At 41.1% G+C, this 18,894-nt stretch overlaps 2 protein-coding genes across 2 annotated transcripts; one reads left to right on the top strand and one right to left on the bottom strand.

Moving 5' to 3' along the window:
- The first annotated feature begins 1,354 nt into the window (after positions 1-1,354).
- Positions 1,355-7,949, top strand: LOC111666601 (putative ATP-dependent RNA helicase DDX17). Its single transcript, XM_023421979.2, has 12 exons — positions 1,355-1,536; positions 1,643-1,739; positions 2,049-2,182; positions 2,463-2,528; positions 2,623-2,764; positions 2,921-3,081; positions 3,176-3,348; positions 3,517-3,627; positions 3,755-3,816; positions 4,011-4,070; positions 6,246-6,479; positions 6,641-7,949. The coding sequence occupies exons 1-12, from the start codon at positions 1,393-1,395 to the stop codon at positions 7,150-7,152; spliced, it is 1,896 nt and encodes a 631-aa protein (XP_023277747.1). The 5' UTR covers positions 1,355-1,392; the 3' UTR covers positions 7,153-7,949.
- Positions 7,950-9,232: 1,283 nt separating this feature from the next.
- On the bottom strand, positions 9,233-18,885 carry LOC111666602 (ADP-ribosylation factor-binding protein GGA1-like). Its single transcript, XM_023421980.2, has 17 exons — positions 18,771-18,885; positions 17,930-18,014; positions 16,938-17,013; positions 16,644-16,742; positions 16,120-16,243; positions 15,384-15,484; positions 15,093-15,173; positions 14,376-14,513; positions 14,181-14,262; positions 13,940-14,050; positions 13,704-13,832; positions 13,262-13,305; positions 12,834-13,027; positions 12,349-12,629; positions 12,051-12,220; positions 11,368-11,478; positions 9,233-11,258 (listed from the first exon to the last, which is right to left on the bottom strand). Exons 1-17 carry the CDS (start codon positions 18,814-18,816, stop codon positions 11,148-11,150), a joined length of 1,983 nt encoding a protein of 660 aa, XP_023277748.2. The 5' UTR covers positions 18,817-18,885; the 3' UTR covers positions 9,233-11,147.
- Positions 18,886-18,894: the final 9 nt, after the last annotated feature.

Here is an 18,894-nt window from a genome sequence, read left to right as displayed (position 1 = left end):
CCTCCTCACCGCCTCTCTTCAGTCTGTTGTTTACTTTCACAGAAAAAAACAGTCACAGTTGACATGGCAGTTATATAAGTGTAAGATTAACCTAAAATTGACCTTAAGGTGGCGCCTGGGTAAAGGTCTGGTTGTAAACAAAGTCTGTACATTTGGCCTGATGGTGGCGATAAAGGTGTGGTCACGAGGTCATCAAAATTAGTTTGTGTCTTCCGCAGGAATGAAAAAGTTACACAGTCAATTTTCTGGCAGATCTTAATTTTTTACAGTAACTTCTGAAAGTATTCAGACCCCTTGTCTTTTTCCACTTTTTTTGCATTTTTTCCCCATCAATCTACACTTACTATCCCATGATGACAAAGGGAAAACATGTGTTTAGACAGTTTTTCAAATTTATAAAAAAAATCATAAACTGAAACAGCTAATTTCCAAATGGATTCAAACCCTTCAGACCAGATTGTGAAAACTCTTTGCTTTAATTGTCCTTGAGATGTGTCTTGACTTTGACTGGAGTACATCTGTTGTAATTTAATTGATTGAACATAGTTTAGAAAGACATACACCCATTAGCTACACATTAGCTCACACAACTCACACTGCATCTCGAGATAAAAATCATGTCATGAAATTAAGTCATGAAATCCAAGGAACTCTCTGTAAACCTCCATGATAAAACTGCATAGAGTAATGGTATAAAACTATTTCTAAAACCTAAAGTGTGCCCAGGAGCACGGTGGTCTCAATATTTGTGAAATGGAAGAACCACCAGGACTCTTCCTAGAGTTGGCCATCTGGCAAAACTGATTAACCATGCAAGAAGGCCTTGGTCAGGGAGGTGACCAAGAACCCAAACGGTAACAGATGAAAGCCACTCTGAAGCACATGACAGCCCACTTGGAGTTTGTAAAGACTTACCCAAGAAGACTCAAACCTGTAATTGCTGCCAAAGTGGCCTCTACAAATTACTGAATTAAGGGTCTGATTACTTTTAGTAAATAAGAGATTTTTAACAAATTAGCAAAAAAATGTAAACATATTTTCACTTCAGTGCAAACTAATGGGCAAAAATTTAAATCCAGTTAAATAAAAAACACAATAAATTATGCAAAAAATGATTAGGTCTGCTGTCTGAGCTGGGCATTTGCTCTAGAAACATTACATTCATCTCAAACACTCAGCTGAAAATCATCACACTAGTTGGTTTTACAATTTTTGTGATGTTGTCTATCGAACTACAAACTGGCAAAAACAAGATGTTATAACATACAAATGCAAATTAGTAGGTCTGGCTGTCTTTGTGCAGTATCAGACTTCATTACATAACTACACTTAAAGATCACACTAGTGCACCTAATGTCTTGACCCTTATTTCTCAGGCCACGGTTTGGGACCATGAGTGGTCGTGGTGGACCCCCCCCAATGAAGTTTGGGAATCCAGGTGAGCGTCTCCGCAAGAAAAGGTGGAACCTGGACGAGCTGCCAAAATTTGAGAAGAACTTCTATGCCGAACACCCTGAGGTCCAACGCATCAGTCAGGTGAATTTCAAATCTAGATACCAGACAGTATTCTGAAAAATATCAATAAATATTAACCATATCCACATATATGTTTGCTCTTTTTTCCTCTTGCTGTCGTATCCAGTATGAATTGGAAGAGTATCGCAGGAAGAAGGAGATCACCATCAGAGGCTCTGGCTGTCCAAAACCTGTCACCGCTTTTCACCAGGCGCAGTTTCCTCGTTAGTAAACCACACATTACACTTACTACAATGTCTGTACAAATAATCTCTGGGAAACAGTACAATACACTATTGATTCACTCCTGTGGCATCTAGGGACTTCACAATGTCATTGTTTTATTTTTTAGCCACTTACATGATGAATTTAAACAAAGTAATACAACCAGTCGAAATGAAACGAAACAAAATGTCGCAATGTTAGTGAAATGTGTTTTACAAGGATCAGTGGTATGTTTATTTTTCCTCTGATGTAATGACCGACAACTTAAGTAACAGCCTTGTTGACTGTCACCCTGCATCTTCTGGCAGAGTATGTGATGGATGTGCTGATGCAGCAGAACTTTAAGGAACCCACAGCGATTCAGTCTCAGGGTTTCCCTGTGGCCCTGAGCGGCAAGGACATGGTGGGGATCGCACAGACTGGCTCTGGAAAGACACTGGCTGTAAGGATACCTGGCTATCATAATACTGCATGATGATGACCCTTTAGTTTAGTGTAGCAGTAGTACTTTCACAAGATAGAGAAAGAAAGAAAGAAAGTAATACACTATAGGAGAAATGCAACATAAAGTCAAGAACAAATGAGGAACAGCAGCACAACTGCAGAAGGACAGAGTTTGGATAATATGAGAAGATGAAATACTATCTTTCATAGGAGAATGAATTGGTTTGCCTGATTTCCTGTTGCCCAACATCTAACTAATTGTCTTTTGTGTGTTGCAGTATCTGCTTCCTGCTATTGTGCACATCAACCATCAGCCCTATCTGGAGAGGGGAGATGGTCCCATTGTAAGTACTTACACCGAACGTGTTACTCTGTTAGATGAAGTGTTTAATCTGAGCAGACAGACAGTGTGTAAAACCCTTCCTCCTCTCTGCTCAGTGTCTGGTGCTGGCCCCGACCAGAGAGCTGGCTCAGCAGGTTCAACAGGTTGCATATGAGTATGGCAAGTCTTCTCGTATCAAAAGCACCTGTGTCTATGGTGGAGCACCCAAAGGACCACAGATTCGAGATCTTGAAAGGGGTGGGTATTCACAGCCTTTACTGAAAAAATTCTGTTCAGTATATTTGTGTACTTTTTAGTGTAGATGACTTTGAAAACTTAACACTAAAATGTTGTGGCAATATTGTTGATAAAATAGAACATTATATTTCATTCATGGTGATTTCGTATATCTAGGTGTTGAGATCTGCATCGCCACACCTGGTCGTCTTATTGACTTCTTGGAGGTGGGAAAGACAAACCTGCGTCGCTGCACCTACCTCGTGCTGGATGAGGCTGACCGCATGCTGGACATGGGCTTTGAGCCACAAATTCGCAAGATAGTTGAACAAATCAGGGTAGGAGAACATCTTAATTACCATGATTACTAAATTTAACATGAATGTAGATCTTATAAATCAGCTGGATGCTTTCTCTCTTTCTGTCTCTCAGCCTGACAGACAGACTCTGATGTGGAGTGCAACCTGGCCAAAGGAGGTTCGGCAGCTTGCTGAGGACTTCCTGAGGGAGTATGTCCAGATTAATGTTGGTGCTCTGGAGCTCAGTGCCAACCACAACATCTTGCAAATAGTCGACGTCTGCATGGAGACTGAAAAGGACAACAAGTGAGGACAGCCACTGGGAGTATATCTGACTTAAATGACATCATGTTATGATTATCATTCTGCCATAACTGCTATAATAGAGTTACAGAACATGAGCTCATACTTTCACACAGTTAAAATTGAGCTCAGTACTGTTGATGTGCTGTGAGTGCCTCTCTCTATCTACAGACTTATTCAGCTGATGGAGGAAATTATGGCTGAAAAGGAAAACAAAACCATCATCTTTGTGGAGACCAAGAAGCGTTGTGATGATCTAACCAGGAGAATGAGGCGGGACGGGTGAGGAAATACTGATAACATGATGACACAACATGATGACAGTGGTTGTAGGATGAATTATGCAAATATTTGATAGACAGAAGGTGTTCACAATGTAATATTGCCACTTTGTGGTTTTGTGTTCTAGGTGGCCAGCCATGTGTATCCATGGAGACAAGAGCCAGCCAGAAAGAGACTGGGTGCTCACAGGTAAGAATACATCTAATGCAATTCTACCTCTCTCCTTCCCTTTGTTGTAGATCAGTGTCTTGCCTAAACTGTTCTGTCCAGCGACTGTTCATCAATATTTATTAGTTTAAAGTTACTCTACTCACTGTTGCCTGAGTTGAGCATGAGCTTAGATGTTCATCTTGTTATTCAGTTTATTTTGTTTAATTCCACAGAATTTCGGAGTGGCAAAGCTCCTATCCTGATTGCTACTGATGTCGCCTCTCGTGGTCTGGGTATGTCTCCTCGCACACACAGTCAATGCTGCATAATCTCACACGATCGTCTCTTCTCTCCTTGTTTTGGTGTTTTTCCTGTACTGTTTTTTTCTTTAAGCCATAGTTTATTAAACGTAATAGAATAACAGATGCAGTCAATATGGTCACATTGCTGAGTTCAAATATAACTTTTTTTGCCGATTATTTTTTGACCAATAGGTAAGTACACTATGAATCAGTAGACCAGCTACGACATTGACAGCAACCCTTTATTGGCTCTATATAGAGAAGTACATATAAATCAATGCACATCACACATCGAATAAAAACAAAAACATACTTTTATTGTGTAAATTTGTTCCTTTTGATTATTTTCAAGTGATATTATGACGGTTTTTATGCAGGATATCACACTAGGAGCCAGTAAAACATGTAGTAATGCTGTTCACCAAAAGTGTGAAAATTCACAGAAGGTGCGATCATTTTAAATTCAGTGATGTACAGTGAAATGAAACGAGCACATTACATCGAAGGACTCCCCGTATTATTGTAACCTGACAGTTTAATGAACTGTAATGTCCAGTAGGGAGGCTGCAGGCCTTCTGGTCCACTGGGTTTATAGTCTGTTTCTTGTTACTGCAGTTAAAAAGCTTCCTTCAACCGGGGCTCTTTGGCACGCTGCCTGAAGGGAGGGGTGTCTGGGGCAGATGCTCCTGCACACCTTTTCTCATGTCTCCTTCATGGTGTCAGTACAAATTTACTGATGATGTTGCTGATATATCACATTTCTCCACACAAAATAGTAAATTAGTTATAGTAAGTAGTTGTTCTGCAAAAGGATGCATTTTGTTATGTTTTGCAGATGCATATGTGCAGGACAATGACAGAGACATCAGGAAGGCTAATGTGAGAAGGGGGGATGAGTGAAGTGTCTTTGACTTGCCAAAATTCCTATGACCATATCCTTGTTTTTTTTCCCCTCTTCTCCTCTCAGGGTTTGGCAGCACACGGCAGCTGTAACAGTCTGCGCTGCTGTCACTGCCCCCCTCAGTCACGTTAAAGTAGAGGCTTGGCTAGTTTTAGAAGGGTTAAAGCCCCTCTTATTCTTCTTGGTTAACTAAGATCCCCCCTGCCCAGTATTGTCAGAGTTTGTAAATCCAACGAGCCTTCCTTGGGAGCAGCCTGAGGTGCCTGTATGTCTGCCCATCGGTCCGTCCCAAAAAGCAGACAGACAGGGGAGAGAGTTAGACGGGCTCGTCTGGATCCAGTCCTGGCCAGGGTCTGAGGAGGGTCCTGCAATGCAGCGAGAGAGCAACAGAACCAGCCGTTGTGTGTGTGTGTGTGTGTGTGTGTGTGTGTGTGTGTGTGTGTGTGTGTGTGTGTGTGTGTGTGTTTGTGTGTGTGTCTCGTGTGGTTAAACGGTTCTGCTCCCGTCTGACGTTGCTGGTGTGCGCAGAATGTGAGGGATGAATCCTGTCTCCCTCCCCCTCAGCCCCTCCCTATGAACCAGGACTGATCAGGGGGGACTGACTACCTTTGTAAAAACATCATGAAGGGGGTAAGTACCTCACCGCCCCTTTCTCTCAACTCCTCCATGAGCTCACCATACATTCCATCGTGCCCATATTTTAGTCAAACGGACCATTGTCACTGTTATTCAGTAGGTAATGGGTGATGTAACAGCTTCCCTCTCAGGGGAAATGGATGGAGGGGAAAAGGGAGACTTATTGATCAGCAGTGCTGTCAGAGCCCCACATCTTCTGTAATGAGAAACAGACTGTGTCTTCACACATTTTGACCAGTTATCACGTTGGTGTGAAGATTACAAAGCCTTCACATGCTCACTGCACGCCAAGTGAGCATGAAACCCTGAAGTCAAGTTCAGCTTTAACTGTATTGGATTTAAATCAGTTACACTGGTGTTTAACTGAAATGAAACCTTGGATGTGTGGATTTTTGCACAGTGTCTGATACAGCAGGTAAGTTACTCTTTTTGTCGAGTTTTGATTTCTAACTTAAAATATTTTAGCAATCTTCTGTATAGTAAAAAATTTAAAGATTTAATTGTAATTTATTTAAATAAAAACCATCAGCTCTTGGATTTGAATGAAAATGATAAATTTTTTCCCCTCTTGAGATGATCATCTTTTTTCTTTCCCTATCCTGTAAAACGGATCATTCTTTATCCAAAAGACGTGGAAGATGTCAAGTTCGTCATCAACTATGACTATCCCAACTCCTCTGAAGATTACGTCCACCGTATCGGGCGTACGGCCCGTAGTACCAACAAAGGCACTGCCTACACCTTCTTCACCCCAGGGAACCTGCGGCAGGCCCGAGACCTTGTCCGCGTGTTACAGGAGGCCCGGCAGGCCATCAACCCAAAACTGCTTCAGCTTGTGGACTCGGGCCGTGGTGCAGGAGGAGGTAAGAAGACTGTAACTGTTTTAAAAATGAAGATATATCACAGTTCATCACACTGTAGAATGGAATAGATGGGAACGGAGATGTGTTTATAGATCTGAAGAGGAGAAGTAGAGATCTACAGGTTAAAACTGTGTTGATGTTGCATTTGTTTTTTGTTACAGGTGGCAGAATGCGTTACCGTGGCAGCAACTCTAACAACCCTAACCTAATGTACCAGGAAGAGTGTGATCGCCGCATGCGCTCTGGTGGAGGTGGTGGTGGCAGCAAAGACAACCGCAGCGGCTTCAGCCGTGACAGCCGTGACAGCCGCAACAGCCGCGATGGAGACCGCTCCACTTCCTCCTCCTCTTCCTCATACAGGGACAGAAGTCGGGATCGAAGGAACAGTTACAACTCGGGCTCAGATCAGTACCAGAGTTACAGTGGCAGCGGGGGCTACAACTCCCGCAGCGGTAGCCAGTCTGCTGGCGGTGGAGGTCAGGATCAGTCTAGCCAGCCACAGGGTCAGTTTGGCCAGCTTCTTCCTCCTCCGCCACCAGGTGGGCCGCAGCCCCTCATGGCGCAGCAGTTTGCTCCACCACAGGCCCCGCTAATGGGCTTCATGGGGCCACCACCGTACCCTTTTGCTTCGCCGCCCCCTCCTCCTCCAGGCCCTCCACCCCCCCGGAAGTAGAATTATGAGAAAGAAGCACTGAGTCAGTCTGTGCAACTTAGTGTGCTCACAGTGTAACTTTATTTTAACTCTCCAACTCTTGTTTACTCCACGATTGAGGGGTTTGACAAGGTTATATACCTATGGAGGTAAGGGCTTATATTTTCTATTTTGTACTTTTTTATAAAACCCAACATAGAATTTAACATTTTCCACCACCACACTGTGGACTTCACCAGGTTGTTGTCCATCTCTAGCTCAAGCTGTGCCTTTCATCAGATGTATTACAATTTGTTTAGAATGAAAACAAGCACATACTCAGGCCTCAGTGGGTGTTTGAGGGTGCTGGTCTATGGGCAAAATAATTTCTAATAGATACCATCACATTCCAGAGTCATGTTTTTCTCTAGCTTCAAAATCCTTGAATGAGACTTTTTTTTTTTTTTTTTGACCAGCAATATATTTGAATTGTTGCATTTTGGGTTTGTGTTATTCTGAATATTTTTTTAAGAATCCTCTGCAATAGTTTGGATTTTATGCAACCAATATTAGTTTTTTTTGGTGTAATGAGCTGTCACACTAGGTTTGAATACATTTGTCATGCATGCCTTTACCTTTTCCTGTCTTGTAGCATGTCAGAATGGAGATGTCCATATTTGCTTGTAACTGTTTAACTCATATTTTATTAAGCAGATCAGCTGATGCAGGCTTGTTTTCATGCACATTGATAACAAAATTACAGTTTGTTTCTTGTTTCCTCTTTAACTCATTGTGCTCTTTTTACAGTGTTTTCTTAATAAATAAACAAATCAAAGCTTTATTTTCTACTGAGCAAGTTATTGATCAAATTATTTGTACGTCAAGTGAATTCCCTGTACAAATGACTTTATTTGCCTTAAATACACAGTTGTAGTACATCCTCATTTTGTACCCAGCAGTATGTACATGTGCTGCTTTGATTGGTAAATATACATAATGGCATGAAGCTTTTATTTACAGTAGGAGCACAGATAGACATGACTTTTTCCCTTCCTCAGAAATATATCTAGAAAGGCCTCACCACTCTCCCTCCTCCAGTAGCTAACACTGAGTTTTGTGTATCATTTTGTTGTGTATCAATCTGAAAAATCTGGATCCAGTTTTAGTTTCCTAAGTTGTTTGTTGTGTTTTTCTTGTCAGTCCAAGTGAATGTGGGAGGTCCAGTCTGATCCATATATTCCAAAGCTGGGCAAGGGTGGTCACACTGTGCTTGATCATGTTTGAGTGAAGTGTTCTGCAAACTGTACCATAGAAGTTATGAAAGGGGAACAAAACAATTGTGCCCTTAAATGGACCTCAGTTAAGAAACAGACATGAAATGGGAAGGTTATAACTGGTATGATGGCACGTAGCTCAGGGGTAGTTATTGCATCAGTTTGACATGTATTTGGATCCAAACACAGAGATGATGCCAAAACCTCTACAAGGTCAAGAAGCAGGTGTTACAGCCCTTCAGTCTGTTGCTCCCAAAAGTTATTCCAAAAGAAGTGAGACTTAACCAATTTGAACATTCAGTAATTAAAACTACTCAAGTCAAAAAGTTACTAAGCTACTTTTCTTGTCATTCTTGTGGCAATGACAAAAGGCAAATTTGCATGTGTGACTTGAACAAAAATACATCTGATCTGAGAGTGACGAGTTAACCCTGTCAAACCTGTAACAGACCCCTCAATGCATAGTTTACGATAAATCATGCTGGGAGATGCGAATATTCATTATTTACAATCTGATCGATCACTGAAAGACTGAAAGGTTGTCACTGAGGCCACTTTTTGTCTCATTATTGCTCTTCTTCTGCCACAAGTTAGCTAAATTAAATGGCTAATTTATAGTAATATAAAACTGCCCGTCAGACTGATTAATGGCACTGTACCATGTAATGAACGTTTACTGATATGAAAATTAGCACTTGCTTTCAAGTATGTTAAAATGAGTAAATGTTGTTCAGCATGGATCCTCATGATATCATGAACAGAAGCTCCAGCTTTTGTCTCTACTGTAGTTACACACACTTGGAGTTTCACATGTACTTCAGAATCTTATCTCTCAGGTGGAATCAGTCTGCCTCCAATCTTACTTTATTTTATGACCCTAAACAGTGATCATAGACCCGTGCGCCAACCAACTCATGACCACGGATATTCAGATGATCATGTAACATCATTTGTTTCACAGAGTCTTTGCTGATAAGGACATGGACGTATGAAAACAGAAACAAAGATCAAACCAGTCATTTGTATACATATATGTACAAAGCAAATGAAAATCAAAGGTTTCATCTCAGGCACATGTGGTAGAATCAAACTGGATGTCAGCGACGTCAGCTCAGGACTTCACATGTCCCTCTTTGGGTCAATCGACAGTAGAAAGGCAGCAAATGAGGAATGACAAGGTCAAAGGGAATGGTTTCATGTGCAAAATTTAAACAAAATAAGTGCATGTAAAGTTCAGGTTGAGTAAGAAGAAAATTACCAAATCAAAATCCTGAGTGAAACATAATGATAAATAGTGTCCCAATCTTTTGAAAGCAAAGAAAAGTGCAGAAATAAAAAAAAAAAAAAAGCTAAATTTTAAAGGGGCAGAGATTCAGTGCCCTACCTTCATGGGCCTTTTTCACACGAGACACTGGTGCATCACAATAGGAAAAATCAGAGATATAACTAATCAAATGAATGATGGCTGAATTCCATTTAGCTGCTTCAGTTTCAGGGTCCTGCTATTGTACATGCTGACACACTGGCCCACTGTATTGGCTTCCTGGGACATGGTGACATTGTTAATGTTGCTGCTGTGAAAAAGCCCTACTGCCAGAGCTTAGACACACACTGCCAAACTGTTATCTTTCACACAGTATGTTAAAACCAATGCTTAAAAACTATGTATCATGTCATCATGTATCCTCCTTGGATAATTTGGTTTTCCCAGTCCTTTAACAGTTATTACATCATTTCCGATCCTTTCGTCATACTCTGATCTGTCTTCATTAGATCAAAAGAAAACCCACTATAATGGTTTAAATTGTGGGAGTTGACAGTTACATTTAGTTTGATTATTTCCATTTGCAACCCTGTGCTTGACAAATAAACAACACAGTTTACATTATGTGGTGAAGAGGTTTTCCAGTAAGTTGCACATGATTCAGTTTGACTGCTGCCCCTCTTCCTGAAAACACTGTTGCTGAAACAATGAGAAAAATAATCAATTCTTCATTTGAAAGGAAAACAACTTCAGTTCCGACAAGTTATCAGGTAAAATGGCGACTATTCCATATCATGAACTGAATGTATTTGAGTTTTTTGGCTTTTGGTAAGATTGTTCGCACTTATAAAATAACAATTTAAGCATTAACTGACTTTAAGTTAAGTTTAACTGAGAAACAGTATTGATGGACAGAAATAAAACAAATGACTTTCTCTGACACTCAAAATAAACACTGGACACACAAGTTGTGACAATACTCTGAATACGTAACATTTTGAATCCCAAGTTAGGTATGCATCAGACACTCGCTTCAGATTGAGCTTTGGGTTTTGTAAATAAAAAAAAAAAGAAATAATGTCAAATGCCAGCTGTTACATGTAATTCACATGACATGGGACGAGCAGACAAATGCACATATTCGTTTTTTTTTTTTTTTTTAAAGGCTCAAGATGTTTTTCCAGAAGTCACTGCATAGAGTCAGTGTTTCTGACAGTTTGCTATATCTCTCTGCGTTGAACTGATTGTTGGAAAAGGAGAAAGTAGGTACAGAACACAGGAACACGGAGATGATGGAATAAAGACAGGAAGGCTGTGAAGGAAGGCACAAGGTAGAAGCTGGCTCCCACAACTGGTCCCATGTCAGTTTGTATTATTAAACTTTTGAAAGCCACTGACGTGTTAAGAGGCCATCTTGCCTCTGCCAGTGATGAGGGACAACTTCAACCTAAATCTAAAAGGAAGCAGCAGATCAGATGACAGGAGGGTGGTCCCTCTCATTAAAGGTTCCCCCAGGTGTTCGGAGGGGGAAACTGGTCCACATCACCAGATTCGTCATGAGATTTGTCCCCCAGGTTGAATGTTAGTTTGTACCGCAAACGTACTTTTTCCTGAAACCGAAACAAATGTCAGACCAAGGTTACATCACCAGCAATGATGAAACAAATCTTTGCTGCCAAGTTTCCTTGTAAACAGACAAAAGGGTCGAACAAAGACTACCTTGTGAGGGTTAGCCAGCAGCAGGATCTGTGTGATGGCGGCTGGAGGCAGGATGGGATTGAAGGCTGGGAGCTCAGTATTAGAGGGAGGCTGCAGCTTCACTTTCATCACCTAGGCAACATGGACACATTCACACACACAAATACACTTAAAAAGGTTATAACAGATATTTTCAAAACAACTATTTATCAAATAACAACATGAAAACAATATAACAATCTGAAAGGTGTTGACTGTAGAGAATACACAAGAAATTATCACTTGAATCTGCAGCTTCCCTCAGTTTTACATCGAATTTCAGCTCATTGTTTAGTGGTATGATCCACAACTGAACTGTTCTCGTTCACTCTCACTGCTCTCCTGGCGTCATTTTGCACTGCAGCAGTCAGCTGTTTTCCGCTGTACACTAACTGCTCAGCACCGGGCAACTAACTGTTTAACATAGTGGAGATAGATATTTCCTCCAAGAGTTGGTAGAGACCAAAAAACAGAGTTAAAAAAAGAAGGAAATATTGGAGCTGTTTAACAGGTGGCCAGAAACACAAATTCAGTGTCTCAGTATTCAGTATCTGCTGGACCGTACCGGACCAGAAACAGGTCCGGTACGCTTCAGGTACGCAATGGCATCTCGGAATACTAAGCAAGCCTCTTATCAGTGTGACTAGCACACAACATGAACCCACCTTGGGCACAGCTGCCTGAAAACGGATGTTGGTGACAGGAATGGGGGCTGAGGACAGCATGGAGATGATCACCACCAGCACGTCTGGCCGTGATGGAGGACAGTCACGGGCAAAGGTGAACAAAACCCGGAGGCTGTGTTTGTCAAATACAGTCACTGGTAATAAGCTGCCTGAAACATATGTGCAGACACAAAGGAAAACCCATCAAAATATGATGTGGAGATATAAAGAAAGAAAAACTGCACCCATAAGCACAACCAGCGTCACTGTTGGGTGTGGTGTTATTGCTTTTGCTTACTAGGTTTGATTGATTCCAGAGGCACAGTAACGTCAGTGAGGGAGATGTTGTCACAGGGGTCAGCAGCAAGTGATGAGCCTTTCTCAGCAGCTGTGAGACTGAGGTTAGAGAGGAGGAGAGTGTCAGGCTGCTCCGATTGGACGGCCAGGCTGGATGTGGGCCCTGGAACGGGAGCTAGACCAGAGGACGTGATGTTTGCAGGGGGAGCAGGTCTAGAGTTGGTGTTGGACTTGGTTTGGAGATCTCGTAAAGAGACTCTGGATTGAGTCTGGATCTTATCCCTGCATGTAAAAGCAAGTGATCAGTTGTGTAAAGGAACAGAAAACATGGACGGTTACAAATGCCACCCATCAACAGGTATGTTACCACTGTTTCACTTCATGGTTATGAGAGGTCAGTGTATTAAACGTGTCACAGTCATACTTTTTCTTCCATCAGACAACTTTATGTTATTAACTCCACATCTTTCTATCCGTTTGCCTTACCATTTGACCTGCAGGCTTTCTGGAGGTAAGGACTGCTGCATCAATGTCTTCCCCAGCAAATCTAGCTCTTCCATGGCTTTAGGAGGAGCAGTAGTAGAGCTCCCTGCTGGTGGAGCCTGCTGTGTCTGGACCACAGCTGGGAGCAACACTGCAGCTGGTACAGATGGAGCAGATGATTCTGTGCTATCAGAGGACTGAGAAAACAGAGGGTTAGAGTTCCTGTTTCAGGACTGTATAGGGGAGGAGATTATGTTAATAGTTTTTAAAATGTACCATTTTTTTGTGTGATTATAGCATATTTTGTTAATATTTATTTGTAGAAGAGTGTTTTAAAACTTCCACTCCATGGCCCCAAAGTTACGAAATTTCAACTTCTACAAATACTGGCTTTAACATGAGCATGTACAGAACTATCTTGCAACACGCACCTGGAAAGTGTTCTGGGAGTCGCAGTTTTCTGTAACATTCAGTCCTAAGAAAACAAAAACAACAAAAAGGTTCATTACATTTGATCCCTGTTTTTGGTGGTTAAAACAATAAAATTAAAAACGCTTTCCAACAAATCCCAAACACAATTCAAAAATAATGATTATAAAAAAAATAAAAAAAAATCACTGCCTATGTAAGAATTTGTGGAAAGTTTGGTTAAATACAAAGACTGAGAATGGCTTCTAGCTTTATTGTGGCCAGGTTTAGTCTGCCTCTACGGATGCTGGGTCAACAGGAAGGCTACACCCCAGCCAGTGGAAATAAGGTATAACTGTGCTGTGCAGACTAACACCGCTTATACTGCTAACTTAGCCTTTTTAAGATTGTTAGAAATGTTCAGAAGCCAGATGAGTTTCTTTGTCAGCACTGAGCTGTACTTACCCAGAGACATGAGTTCATCATCCAAGAGGCTGATACCCACGTTCTGAGTCAGGGTCTGTAGGCTGGAGGACTCTGTGTTGGGTGATGCATTAAGTCCCATCAGGTCTACAAGTGCTGAACTACTGCCTCCTGATTTGGACAGAAAATACCCATCAGCGATCATATAGTCTACAGGAATGTTTGGAGAATATGTTAAATCCATAAATACTGATGGATGCCAAATCACATGTACCTACCTGGTTGTGAGGGCATGGTTATGTCATCTTTTGTTACCTCCTCACCCTTTACCAGCTGTCTATACAGATTGATGACCTGTGTCAAGCTGTCATTGGCCTCTAAGATGTCCGCTGTAAGCAGAAAACTAATTAGCAATACCAAAGTGGTTTTCTAGTCTTATGCTCTGGATAGGAACTGATTACATGAAATCTGTAAAAGTCTTGTTCTTCCTTATATAATACCACGTACTTCCTAACTTACCTAGGGCTTCATCATTATCCTCTGTATCACTGGCTAATCGGAATAGTGTAGGCCTCATCTTTTCACAGCGCTGGTAAAGATCCTGCAATTAGACACATGTTAAAACACTACAGCAACACTTCTACTGAGTCGGTCCCAGCTGGATTATGAGACTATAGCTGAAGCAATGTTTTAAATGCGCTGAGCTGTGCTAACCTTAATGAGTTCCTGGTTGCTCTGGGAGCAGCTCTCCTTGCTGTAGCCCTCCAGCAGCTGGCTCAGCAGGCTAACACTCTCCTTCACCTCCTGGATGGCGTTCACTCGCTTTGATACCTTCTCCACTCGCTTCTGGTCCTAGAGGAAAAAAAAAAAAAAAAAAAAAAAAGCATCTGATCTCACAGTGCCCGGGACCAAGAGAAACATTCAAAATCTCTAAATCTAAAACTGAAGCATTTTTGCAGACCTTCATTTCCAGACTGATTTTGTTCAGTGATGTGACAATGTAGGGATAATTAAGGCTATATTACAGTTTAAGACTTGTCTTTATCACAGCAAACACCCACAGTATTTGAGGTTGAGGCGTTTTTTTAATTAATTTAAATATAATTAATGTAATAATAATAAACAATAAATAATATAGAAACTGAAGCCTGATGTTTGATTTTTACCTGGATCAAAGCCTTGATTATTAATTGGATGTTCAGCTTCTTATATCTGTTGCCAAGTGTTGGAGGAGATTGATTACATAACTTAAAACAAAGTATTAATCACTATAAAAATCTAAATAATTAAATAGTTAAAAGGGCCTTCCGACTAGTATTCAGGGGCATTAATATCATAATGCTACATAATCAGGTGTATTTTATACAAATGGTGAGCAAACACACAGCACATACTGCACAGCACATTTAGTTAACAAAACTGAAGACTCACTTCCTGGACCATTTCCTTGATGAGTTTGTTTGCTGCTCTTAGATCTTCTGGGTGAGTGCTGTTCAATAAGCGCGACAGCATCTAGAAAAACAGGACAGGACAGAAGAGGGGGAGGAAAGAGGAGGGAAGCAAACTTGTAAACCATTGGTGCCTTAACAATTTTTGGAGGAGAGTTTCACGTCAGAAGGATTTGATGGGTAAAGATGATTTTCATGGATCAGGAACGAAGATGATATGATTTGCAAATCCTTCTCTTTGTAAACCTTCTCCATCATCACTCATACTTCATACCTTGGATTTCTCCTCATCCTCAAAGATGGCACTTTTGGCTCTGGGTGGAGGGGGTGGGAGGGGCTGGTCATCAGGAAGCACAGGATCCTGCTTGACAATACCTGGAAGAGAACAAGGACACCTATTAACCTTATACATAAACAGCACAGCCCCTGTTTCATACATGCGCACTGTATAGTGTATAAATCTCAGTCACAGAATCTACATTACCTCTGACTCAGAGTACTGTGAGAGACACTGGCGCAGTAACACTGTACTTGACACAAAAAGGTAAACACACCCAGCGTGGTACAGATGTGGTTTATACACAACCCTACATGAGGATTGACTGTACTGCAATAACTCTGGTCGGAAACTTTGTCTACATTCACCTAAGCATGACTAAGGACATTAGTCTCATGTTAGTGGCTCATCAGCATAAAAAGGAGAACTGATACCACTTTGTACAAAACACTATTTGTTAAAACAGGGAAAATATCAGGAACCAAAAACACATTATCAGTGAAACATGATAAAACACTGAATTGCAGACGGACTGTTATTATTATTTGTGGATGGTTTGCAAATCTGCACTGTGGGAGCTACTGGACACCTGAATTTCCCGGAGGAAATGTATGAAATGTGTGGGTAGTTGGTTGGTTAGTACCATCTATCCATCTATAGATGGAATAACACAACTTGTCGAAGTCCTTCAGCTTGATGGTTACTCATGTTCTCAAACATCTGGAGCATTCACCTTGTTTTTTCAGCATCTGATATGCATCTGCTATCTTGGTCTCATCTGGCAGCTTCACCGTCCACCTGTACATTATTTCCAACACCTTCTTCTTCACTGGCTCTGGAGCCCGGGCACCTAAATACTGCAGGGAGAGTGGGGGAAGGTATTAACAATTGTTAAAGAAAAATGTCTTTATTCTTTACGACATATTAATACTAAAAAAGAACCATCTCCTAAACTGACAAGTGTGTTGCGACTTACTCTCTGGTTATCAATACTTTAGTTAAGTTAGATTAGGAGGGAAATCTCATGGTCACAGTCTTAGCTTCATGTTCCAACAAACTGGCAGCTTCACATTGTGAATTTCTGATGCTTGTGATGATTGATTCTGTTATCACACCTCCTCTTGGAACTATGCTGTGTGATCAAGAATACAGTTGCTGTTTCCACTATTTAATAAACCCCCACAAAAAAAATCAATTTCATGGTTATATAGCATATAACCAAACTGATATGACAGCACACTGGACAACAGTCATTACCTTGGGTGAGACCACCTTGATGAGCTCATTGAGAAAGCGAAACTTTCCCACTTCATTATGAAATCGCTTTCCACAGTTCTTCATGCACGTCTCAAGAACCTGGGAATTGGTCAAAGTTTGCTGGTTTTACATTTCAGACAAGCCAGTTTTGATAATGACAAATGACATGTGCTGTGGACTTTTGCCGGCCTTTGCACTTGTTAGCTACAAAACACAGGGACACAAGTGAAAATTTAACTTCAAGTTTTGATGGTAAGCGAACATGTTAATGCTGCACACAGTTCAATCTCTTACTGTAAGCGCTTGCATAGCCTCCCACTCCTGAGGAGACTGGATTTTGTGGGCCAGAAGTCTGGTTGCAAGCTGAGGACTGAGGGATTAAAAACAAAAGACTGTTAACTGTCACTTTACTGACAGTAAATAAGGTGTCAAGAATAATCCAATACAGAAAAACACTTTGTACTAACGTACACAAATTATTTTGCAACATGTGAGGCAAAGCACTCTTGAAATTAAAAAAAAAACCCTGTGAGAGAACGGACAGGCTTAAAGTTGTAACGAAATATCACGTAGTTTATAGGTTGAATGTTTTGAGTTATAAAAGCTGTGAAACTGGATGTAAGCAAGTTGTTAAAATTCACAGTCTAGACAATGAGTATTTGGACAGGTTGCAGTTCAAAAAAACATACAAAAACAAAAGTTCTGTGGACTGATGAAACACAAATCAACCTCTATCAAAATGATGGAAAGAGTAAAGTGTGAAAGAAAAAAAAAAAGGAAACTCATGAGACAAAGCCACCACTTCATCTGTCATGCATGGTGGTGGTTTTGTTATGGCTCGGTCATGAATGGAACCGTCTCACTGGAATATATTGATGATTTCACTGCTGACTGAAGCAACATGATAAATGCACAGGTACAAACTCAAATTACCTTAGTAGCCTCCAAGGGAGGATACAAAGCATCTGCTATTATATTTGGGTCAAAGGCTTCAGGCAGTCATCAGGCAAAGGATCTTCCACAAAATATTAATGTGATGATTTTGTTTGACTTCATGTGGATCTGCCAATTATATTTGAAAGCCTAAACTTTGGGCATTGTGTTAAAAGGGCGATAACTCCCACACAGTTCTTTCTATGCTGTGTGGAAGATGTCTCTCCAATAATTATGGTCTGGACTGTAGCTCAACAACAGACATAGCGCAGGTGTTTGTGCATTTTGTTTAAGGCGAAAATCAGAACAGATATTCTGAAATAGTGTGATATTCATCACCACCATGATCTCACCCTTCTGGTTCATCGTTGAGCTGATCACAAAATCCCTTGATACTGTCCCAGTCATTCTCCTTATTCAGAGGATTGGTGGCCTTGTCTGTGTAAAAGAAAACACATTAAACTAAAATTCTACATTTGCTCCATGTCCTGATTTGAAACCAGCTGCATGTGAGTGAACTTCTGCATTGAAATTTGGCAAAAATGTTTAGATTTGTCAGATCTATCACACCTCTCAGACTGACACCAACGTTTCGCAGACTGAGATTTTACAGGAGCAAAGTTCAGAATTAAGTGTCGGGTAAACTGAACGCTTGTGATCCCTGTCAGCAGCTATGGCCTCTGGTTGTTTGCATTATGCAAATGATCAGTTCTCTGTTTTGAAGTATATGAAGAGAGTTGCTCGTGTTTGCATTAAATGTGTGAGTGAATCATGAGGTTACTGCAGAAGCGGCTGGTTCCTGGTTTGGGTGTCGCTTTCATTCAGCTGACATGTCTTGATCAGCAGCTAACTAGCTAATTGATTTGTTAGCATTCAGCTGGGCATTACTCGGATTTTTAAAATTAAATGTCATGACATCTATCAGCACTGAACATAATGTGGGCTCATAATGCAAGGACATTACAGCAAATATGATGCATTATCCGAATGAGCTTGTTCCTTAACGCCAACTGCACTTTTTGATTTGATGACATTCGCTCTCTTGACTCTCAAAAAAACTATTCCCCAGAGAGAGCAGTATGGCCGACAACGGCAAATTCAAACTGACAATATATCTCTCTATCTCTGAACAGTGTCTCGGCTATCGCTTTAGGTTCAAATGATAAGATGGTATTGTAATGTATGGTGACTTACTGATTCGAGACTGCAGGCTAACCTCATCTGGAGGCGCCGCCGCCATCTTTCGGGAATAAACAAGTGGTCAGCATCGCGTGATTTTGTAACATATCGCGCGAATGGACGCCGGGGCAGCGGCTCT

Source organism: Seriola lalandi, unplaced genomic scaffold (genome assembly GCF_002814215.2).
Source record: "Seriola lalandi dorsalis isolate HSWRI2012SDOR001 ecotype SW California unplaced genomic scaffold, Sedor1 jcf7180002054678, whole genome shotgun sequence".
NCBI classification, from domain to species: Eukaryota; Metazoa; Chordata; class Actinopteri; order Carangiformes; family Carangidae; genus Seriola; species Seriola lalandi.
The sequence above is the reverse complement of the archived record's forward strand: the minus strand, read 5'-3'. Positions and strand labels throughout refer to the sequence as shown.

Bases quoted from the DNA above. Each gene is read 5' to 3' on its own strand.
- LOC111666602 (XM_023421980.2), bottom strand. From the start codon at position 18,816: ATGGCGGCGGCGCCTCCAGATGAGGTTAGCCTGCAGTCTCGAATCA. The intron at 13,306-13,703 runs GTAAGTACAGCT...TTGTTTTCTTAG, and splicing joins TGATGAACTCATGTCTCTGG to GACTGAATGTTACAGAAAAC. The intron at 13,028-13,261 runs GTGCGTGTTGCA...CTGTTTTCTCAG, and splicing joins ACTCCCAGAACACTTTCCAG to TCCTCTGATAGCACAGAATC.
- LOC111666601 (XM_023421979.2), top strand. From the start codon at position 1,393: ATGAGTGGTCGTGGTGGACCCCCCCCAATGAAGTTTGGGAATCCAGGT. The intron at 2,183-2,462 runs GTAAGGATACCT...TGTGTGTTGCAG, and splicing joins GCTCTGGAAAGACACTGGCT to TATCTGCTTCCTGCTATTGT. The intron at 2,765-2,920 runs GTGGGTATTCAC...TCGTATATCTAG, and splicing joins GATTCGAGATCTTGAAAGGG to GTGTTGAGATCTGCATCGCC.